Below are 9,429 nucleotides of genomic sequence, written 5' to 3'. Positions count from 1 at the left end.
TTTGTCAATAATTCGAACCGAATGATGGGAGATTTCTCATACCCCTCCGTTTGTAGTGTAGTCCTGAAAAGTCTCCGCTTCGAGGACCAAACAGCCCCTCCACCTCCACCCCCACCCCCCCACTTGGCCCTTTCCCTCCGACACCCCTCCGAGAATTGAGACACCCCTACCCCTTCACCTGAATGCACAAAATGGAGGGTTAGGGTTAGGAATAAGGGGGAGGAGCCAAGGGGTGAAGGCAGAGGCAGAGGGTTAGCCATGGCTTGGCTAAGCTAGGCTAGTAGGGCTAAAGAAGGGAGTTGTTTTTAATCCACGAACAAGCCTTTTAGCTAAAATCAGATGTTGTCTTTGGCTGTGGGTGTATACTGAGCCAAACAAAGACTACATTTAAGCAGGTTTGAAGTGCTACACATAGTAGTTAAATCGTGGATTAAAACTAAGTGAAGAGCACTAGGAAAAGAGCGACTAGCAACAACGCTAACAAGCGAATAATACACTCGCCCGGACGTGACGTCAGCTGGTTTCCATCCAGACAGGGTGGAATGAGACTGGGCCAAAGGCTGGTACCAACGCTTGCACAAGTGTATTGGCCTGGATGGAGCAGATGTTGGAAAATAAACATCATAAATTAAAACATTTTTTCCAACTGTCCTTTTTCCATAAACTTTTTGAACCCCCTCATAATTCTCATTGGACAGTCAGTGGTCTGTAGTAACCTGGACTTCAACAAACATTTCAACACAGTTCAAACCACACAAATTCACAGGATTTCCCACTGTGGCCTTGGGCTCAATCAACTCAAAGAAATCAAAGAAAAAGTGTTCAAATGCAAGTTTTTGCGTCTCAAATGTGTTTTGTTTTTTTTTTTTTGCATTCAAAACATTTTTTTTCTTTGTTGAAACGGAAGGTTTTTTTAATTGAAAATATTTTTTTGGTTAAGGCAACTTTTCTTTTGAGTGGAAACAAATCTACCTTCCTAGTTTTCTAACATGAACTGTATTGTTTCCATAAAGGTCTGACCATGGCTCAGTGGTTTGTGTACAGGTGGAGCTGTGTTTGTGGTCTCTTGCTGATGAGTCTGTGCTTTGACGTCACTGGTTCATTAGTTGTGTGAGTTGAACTGGTTTAAAGGACCAGGTTCAGTGGATCAGATCAGGACTCAGACCCACTATGACAGGACAGGTGAACACATCCACACAATGTCACACTATGTTATAGTACATCCTCTGGTTTCTTTCTTGTTGCTTTCGTTTTCACAGATCCTTCAGTTCATGATGATGCTCTGTGGGTTTTTTAATCTCAGTTGTCATGTTTTCACTCTTTCTTTGAACTCTCACTAATATTAACAACTGTTTGAATAATCTACACACAGATATGATAATTAACTCGACACAGGTTTCATATTTTATACTCAGTGCATACTTTGACACTGGGATGTTAAAGTACTTATACTTCACTATCATATTGTGTTTGTATGTTTTAATAATCCTGTCTAATGTGTTTCTGATTGTGCTTATCTGTGTGAACAGGAGCTTACATGAACCCATGTACCTGTTTCTGTGCAGTCTGTTTGTTAATCAACTCTATGGTAGTACTGGGCTGTTTCCATTTATTCTCCTTCAGATCCTCAAAGACGTTCACACTGTTTCATTTTCACTGTGTTTTCTACAGATTTACTGTCTTTATTCTTATGTACAAGTGGAAATTATCAACTTAACTGTTATGTCATATGACCGATACCTGTCCATCTGTTTTCCTCTGCAGTATCACACTCGTATGACGCAAAATAAGATTGCTGTGCTTATCACTGTTGTGTGGGTTTACCCTCTTCTTAAAGTTGCTGTGAGACGTTATATGACTGTGTCTTTACAGTTGTGTGGGAATATCATTGATAAAATCTACTGTAATAATTATTCTATAGTTAAACTGTCCTGTTCTGACACCACAGTCAATAACATCTATGGACTCATTAATGCATTCATTTCCATGTGTGTTCCTGTCATGTTAATCCTGTACTCGTACATGAGGATCCTTAAAGTGTGTTTTTCTGGATCTAAACAGACCAGACATAAAGCTGTCAGTACCTGTACACCTCACCTGGCTTCACTGATAAACTTTGCTCTTGGTTGTTGTTTTGAAGTCATACAGAGCAGGTTTAATATGAACCATGTTCCCAATATGTTGAGGATATTTTTATCAGTGTACTTTGTAATCCTTCAACCAGTATTTAACCCTATGGTTTATGGACTGAAAACGTCCAAAATACGTGTCAAATGTAATCATCTGCTCTGTGGTAAACGTCATTTAGACTCTGAAAGTTAATTCAACATGTGCATGTGAACATTTTATGGTGTCATGTGTAGATTCAGACGTGTTTATTGTGTAATTCAACTGGTTTTACTTGTGTCATGTAATGGTCATACGTTCCCAGTGCTGGAAAAATGTCAAACTGTGTCATTATCATTAAAACTAAGCATTAACTGAATAATTAAAGCGGTTGTGTTTTTTTTTTTTTTTCTCTGCTGTTGACACTAAAGTGTGGAACAGTAGTCCATGTTAAATGTTCACATCCTGCCAAAAAGAGCTGAGGTCCCAGTGGAATCAGATTTTCTTTACTTTGCTTTAATTAATTAACTAATTAATATCATTTATAGCCTTATTTTTTGTTTTTTACCTAAATTGGCAAATATGAAGGGTTTGCGTGTTGAAGAACCCTTTTGCCTTCAGTGTTTTTATCAGAATGTTTACAGTGACCTCATTTAGTGCATTTGTTCTGTCACAGAAGAATCCTACATATATACACCTACACATATATACACTAGGGCTGCACGATTTTGGCAAAAAATAAAATCCCAATTTTTTCCTCAAAAAACTTAATTTTCAATTTTGATTTTTGGGTACAACTATAAAAGACAACAGAAGTCAGCATGTCGTTTTCATGAGCAGCCCACAATGCAAGGCACTGCTCCGACCTCTAATCTGTGATGATATCACCTGATGAACCCACAGAAGTTTTATTTTTCTTCATTAAATCTTTATTGAATGAAGTAGAGTATACAAACAATGTATACAATAAGAAAATAACAGAACAAGTTTGCCAGGGGGAATACACTACAATACAATGTCCAAATCAGAGCAAATACTGATGGTTTTTAGAGCCTTTTAGTTTCCAGATTTATCTAACAGCTTTAAATAAAGTTCAACATTTAAAAAAAAAAAAAAATGTTGGTTTTGTGTTACAGAACTTAGATTTGTGAATGAAAAATGTAGCAAGTAAGAGAATTAAATTAATTATTTAAAATTTTTATTTTTTTTTTCCTTTCTGGGGTATCTGGCCCACAGAAGTGACACCAGTGTAAGTCAGTGACAGGCATCAGTCGTGTGTGTGTGGACCACAGAATATGAGTGATCCCCATGGGTTCTATTTAAACTGGAGGATCTGTGTGTGGAACAGACCGACCCAGGACACGCTGGAGGGATTCTATCTGTGGAGCTGGTGGATGTGTGTGGGCACAGGGCTGTCTGGGCTCCTCTGCTGAGGCTGCTGACCCCACGACCCAGACCTGGATCGGAAGAAGACAGTACAGTACAGATCCAGGACAATGGAAGATGAGTGATCCACATGCAGTTCTATTTCAAGTGCGGGATCCATGTGTGAAACCACAGCTTACACTGGTATCACTACTGCAGGTTCATTAACAGATTTAACATCTGTGGTCATTACACAGACTTCTGTGAAATACTGCTGTCACAGATAGGAGGAGGAGCCTACGGTATCCTGGAGGAGGAGCCTACGGTCGCCTGGAGGAGGAGCCTACGGTAGCCTGGAGGAGGAGCCTACGGTAGCCTGGAGGAGGAGCCTATGGTAGCCTGGAGGAGGAGCCTACGGTACCCTGGAGGAGGAGCCTATGGTAGCCTGGAGGAGGAGCCTACGGTACCCTGGAGGAGGAGCCTATGGTAGCCTGGAGGAGGAGCCTACAGTAGCCCGCAGGCGCACAGCCTAGAGGCACGAGAAAGATGAAATTGATTTGACAATTTCCCTTTTTAAAAAATCGTCCTAATTAAAAAATCTGAATTTGATTTAAAACTGATTCATCGTGCAGCCCTAATATACACCCCTACGTATATTGCTGCTGCTGCCCCTACCCGATGTTCAATGATGACGTTAAGTGTTGGAGTTTGTATTGTTCAAAATTTTTATGCCAATATTTTTACTTTTACTTCAAATCAATATCGGCTCCAGATATCGGTTATCGGCCTCCTTGACTACTAACAATCAGTATCGGCTGCCGTCATGTGGATTAACCTACCGATATATTTACTGTCAACTTCCACATGTGTTTTTTTCTAAAAATGGCAGGTCGCACATTGATAACGCAAAGACGCAGAGACAACTCTCTGACCAATCAGTGGTCTGCAGTGTTTACATGTCACGTTTTAGTATCCGTTTCCCCATTTTGGAACCTTGGTGGAGTACATACCAAAAAACTAGTCGCAGGTACCTGATTCCAGGTCCTTTTATGTTATGGAAACACGAAAAGGACAAGTTGAGTCGAGTCGGTACCATGTAGTGGAGAGGCGGCATAAGGCAGCAGTCTGCAGGAGTCCCTCAGGGAACGGTGCTCTCCCCGTTCCTTTTCACCCTTCATACCTCAGCCTTCACCCACAACACCAACAGCTGTCATCTCCAGAAGTTCTCTGATGGCTCAGCCATTGTTTGTTGTGTATTTGAGTGGAACAAACTGGAGTACAGGTCAGTAATCAGGGACTTTATGGACTGGTGTCAACACAACCACCTGTGTTGAAACACCAGCAAGACAAAGGAAATGGTGACTGACATCCAGAGAAGACCACTACCCTCCATAGCGGTGAACATCCAGGGGTCGGACATTGAGCTGGTGACAGTTTCAGATACATGGGTGTTCACCTCAACAATAAACTGGACACATAACACAGACCCTTTGTACAAAAAAGGCCAAAGTCATGGTCACCTCTTGAGGAGACCACGGCCCACAGGCCTCTGGGGGGCGGGGGGGTCTGACATACTGCACTTCTACTGTTGTAAATACGTTTACAGTCGAGGGATGCAACGGTACTCTGGAAAACTGTCTACCGTTCGATACGACCTGCACAGGACAATCCACCCTCATAGACCGCGGTTTTTCAGTTTTATACTTGATTTTGCGTTGGTGCTTTACAAACCAGAGTGTGTGCCTGTTCAGGAAGGCCAAAGCCCGCCCCCATAAATTAATGTCCAATCACTGTTGTGCCTCCACAACAGTGATTGGGGGGGTTTGGCTTTAGAACTCACAAAGGTTTAAGTGGCTCCACAGTGTCGTCTCATCTGTGTAGTAACTACACATGCAGTATATTGGACCCAAGGCCGTAGAACAGGGGTCACAAACATGCGGCCCGGGAACCAAATACGTCCCGCCAAACGTTCCAATCCGGCCCCTGGGATGAATTTGCAAATTGAAACAATTTCCCAGTCAAGGCTGTGGAACTCATTTTAGTTCAGGTTCCACATACAGACCAATATGATCTACAATCAAATAATAACAGCAGAAGAACCGACAAAAAAGAATGACTCCAGATTTTCTTGTCGGTTTGCTGTGAAAAGAATATTACATTTTGCCTATAAATAATGCAAATTTAAAATTTGTGTCTTTGTTTTAGTGCAAAAAATAATGTTAAATAATGAAAATATTTACATTTATAAACTCTCCTATTTCAATAAAATGTAAATAACCTGAACAAATACGAACAACTTGAAATGTCTAAAGAAAATTCAGCACAGTTTGAACTATTTTTTGTCTGTTCCTCAGTGTTTAGTGTCTTTGTAGATCTGATCCATAATGCACATGTAGAAATGATAAGTTGAGGCAGAATATTGTTAAAATTGCACTGATGTTTCTAGAAGAAATTTCTGTTTTTTTAGGTCATTTACATTTTTTGGATAGTTTATAAAAGTAAGTATTTTTAGAATTTAATTTTTTTTTAGCACTAAAACAAGGACTAAACTTTGGAGTTGTCATTATTTATAGGTTATTATGTTATTACTAGCGGCATTGTGCCTGTGGCTAAAACGCCCTCCTGTGGTGCAACATCGATCAGACACTGAGGGGACACTGGAAACAGAACGTGCATTATAGTAGGATTTTCCTGGTGCGACCCACTGGAGATCAAATCAGGCTGAATGTGGAACCTGAAAGAAAAGGAGTTTGAGAGTCCTGATGCAGAAGTTCTGAGGTTCAGTGGTTTGTGTACAGCTGGAGCAGCTCTTTTTTTCTGCGTTTGTCAATAATTCGAACCGAATGATGGGAGATTTCTCATACCCCTCCGTTTGTAGTGTAGTCCTGAAAAGTCTCCGCTTCGAGGACCAAACAGCCCCTCCACCTCCACCCCCACCCCCCCACTTGGCCCTTTCCCTCCGACACCCCTCCGAGAATTGAGACACCCCTACCCCTTCACCTGAATGCACAAAATGGAGGGTTAGGGTTAGGAATAAGGGGGAGGAGCCAAGGGGTGAAGGCAGAGGCAGAGGGTTAGCCATGGCTTGGCTAAGCTAGGCTAGTAGGGCTAAAGAAGGGAGTTGTTTTTAATCCACGAACAAGCCTTTTAGCTAAAATCAGATGTTGTCTTTGGCTGTGGGTGTATACTGAGCCAAACAAAGACTACATTTAAGCAGGTTTGAAGTGCTACACATAGTAGTTAAATCGTGGATTAAAACTAAGTGAAGAGCACTAGGAAAAGAGCGACTAGCAACAACGCTAACAAGCGAATAATACACTCGCCCGGACGTGACGTCAGCTGGTTTCCATCCAGACAGGGTGGAATGAGACTGGGCCAAAGGCTGGTACCAACGCTTGCACAAGTGTATTGGCCTGGATGGAGCAGATGTTGGAAAATAAACATCATAAATTAAAACATTTTTTCCAACTGTCCTTTTTCCATAAACTTTTTGAACCCCCTCATAATTCTCATTGGACAGTCAGTGGTCTGTAGTAACCTGGACTTCAACAAACATTTCAACACAGTTCAAACCACACAAATTCACAGGATTTCCCACTGTGGCCTTGGGCTCAATCAACTCAAAGAAATCAAAGAAAAAGTGTTCAAATGCAAGTTTTTGCGTCTCAAATGTGTTTTGTTTTTTTTTTTTTTGCATTCAAAACATTTTTTTTCTTTGTTGAAACGGAAGGTTTTTTTAATTGAAAATATTTTTTTGGTTAAGGCAACTTTTCTTTTGAGTGGAAACAAATCTACCTTCCTAGTTTTCTAACATGAACTGTATTGTTTCCATAAAGGTCTGACCATGGCTCAGTGGTTTGTGTACAGGTGGAGCTGTGTTTGTGGTCTCTTGCTGATGAGTCTGTGCTTTGACGTCACTGGTTCATTAGTTGTGTGAGTTGAACTGGTTTAAAGGACCAGGTTCAGTGGATCAGATCAGGACTCAGACCCACTATGACAGGACAGGTGAACACATCCACACAATGTCACACTATGTTATAGTACATCCTCTGGTTTCTTTCTTGTTGCTTTCGTTTTCACAGATCCTTCAGTTCATGATGATGCTCTGTGGGTTTTTTAATCTCAGTTGTCATGTTTTCACTCTTTCCTTGAACTCTCACTAATATTAACAACTGTTTGAATAATCTACACACAGATGATAATTAACTCGACACAGGTTTCATATTTTATACTCAGTGCATACTTTGACACTGGGATGTTAAAGTACTTATACTTCACTATCATATTGTGTTTGTATGTTTTAATAATCCTGTCTAATGTGTTTCTGATTGTGCTTATCTGTGTGAACAGGAGCTTACATGAACCCATGTACCTGTTTCTGTGCAGTCTGTTTGTTAATCAACTCTATGGTAGTACTGGGCTGTTTCCATTTATTCTCCTTCAGATCCTCAAAGACGTTCACACTGTTTCATTTTCACTGTGTGTTCTACAGATTTACTGGCTTTATTCTTATGTACAAGTGGAAATTATCAACTTAACTGTTATGTCATATGATCGATACCTGTCCATCTGTTTTCCTCTGCAGTATCACACTCGTATGACACATAATAAGATTGCTGCGCTTATCACTGTTGTGTGGGTTTTCCCTCTTCTTAAAGTTGCTGTGAGTCGTTATTTGACTGTGTCTTTACAGTTGTGTGGGAATATCATTGATAAAATCTACTGTAATAATTATTCTATAGTTAAACTGTCCTGTTCTGACACCACAGTCAATAACATCTTTGGACTCATTAATACGTTCATTTCCATGTGTGTTCCTGTCATGTTAATCCTGTACTCGTACATGAGGATCCTTAAAGTGTGTTTTTCTGGATCTAAACAGACCAGACATAAAGCTGTCAGTACCTGTACACCTCACCTGGCTTCACTGATAAACTTTGCTCTTGGTTGTTGTTTTGAAATCGTACAGAGCAGGTTTAATATGAACCATGTTCCCAATATGATGAGGATATTTTTATCAGTGTACTTTATAACCCTTCAACCAATATTTAACCCTATGGTTTATGGAATGAAAATGTCCAAAATACGTGTCAAATGTAATCATCTGCTCTGTGGTAAACGTCATTTAGACTCTGAAAGTTAATTCAACATGTGCATGTGAACTCTTTATGGTGTCATGTGTAGATTCAGACGTGTTTATTGTGTAATTCGACTGGTTTTACTTGTGTCATGTAATTGTCATACGTTCCCAGTGCTGGAAAAATGTCAAACTGTGTCATTATCATTAAAACTAAGCATTAACTGAATAATTAAAGCAGTTGTGTTTTTTTTTTCTCTGCCGTTGACACTAAAGTGTGGAACAGTAGTCCATGTTAAATGTTCACATCCTGCCAAAAAGAGCTGAGGTCCCAGTGGAATCAGATTTTCTTTACTTTGCTTTAACTAATTAACTAATTAATATCATTTATAGCCTTATTTTTTGTTTTTTACCTAAATTGGCAAATATGAAGGGTTTGTGTGTTGAAGAACCGTTTTGCCTTCAGTGTTTTTATCAGAATGTTTACAGTGACCTCATTTAGTGCATTTGTTCTGTCACAGAAGAATTCTACATATATACACCTACCAGGGCCAGATTAACACTTCATTGTACCCTGGGCAACAATATTCAAGGGCCCCATCATCACAACCCCAGGATCCCTGTAATCTGGCAAAATACAGAATAAGTTCCAGGAATATATGTAAACATACCCCATACTCCAATATCTAACTATTATCAATTGCATTTTGATGTACAAATGTGTAAATGCTCGTAGAACTATAAGTGCACCACTATAGCCTCTTGTCAAGGCCACTCACTTGCATGTGATGATATGAAAACAAAACACATCATCATCATCAGTATAATCTAAAATTGATCCACTACATTAGAAAGAGAGGGAAATGTCCTCCATTTTCACA

General features: G+C 40.1%; 2 protein-coding genes across 2 annotated transcripts; both read left to right on the top strand.

The window, feature by feature from the left end:
- Positions 1–1,374: 1,374 nt before the first annotated feature.
- LOC115431202 (olfactory receptor 5F1-like) lies at positions 1,375–6,475 on the top strand. The gene is made up of 4 exons (XM_030151433.1): positions 1,375–2,223; positions 4,657–4,715; positions 4,814–4,898; positions 6,350–6,475. Exons 1-4 carry the CDS (start codon positions 1,375–1,377, stop codon positions 6,473–6,475), a joined length of 1,119 nt encoding a protein of 372 aa, XP_030007293.1.
- Positions 6,476–7,651: 1,176 nt separating this feature from the next.
- On the top strand, positions 7,652–8,614 carry LOC115431201 (olfactory receptor 1509-like). The gene has a single exon (XM_030151432.1). The coding sequence runs from the start codon at positions 7,667–7,669 to the stop codon at positions 8,612–8,614; it is 948 nt and encodes a 315-aa protein (XP_030007292.1). The 5' UTR covers positions 7,652–7,666.
- Positions 8,615–9,429: the final 815 nt, after the last annotated feature.

The sequence above is a fragment of the Sphaeramia orbicularis genome, chromosome 13, assembly GCF_902148855.1.
Source record: "Sphaeramia orbicularis chromosome 13, fSphaOr1.1, whole genome shotgun sequence".
NCBI classification, from domain to species: Eukaryota; Metazoa; Chordata; class Actinopteri; order Kurtiformes; family Apogonidae; genus Sphaeramia; species Sphaeramia orbicularis.
Note: the sequence above shows the minus strand (reverse complement) of the source record. Positions and strands in the feature narration are given on the sequence as shown.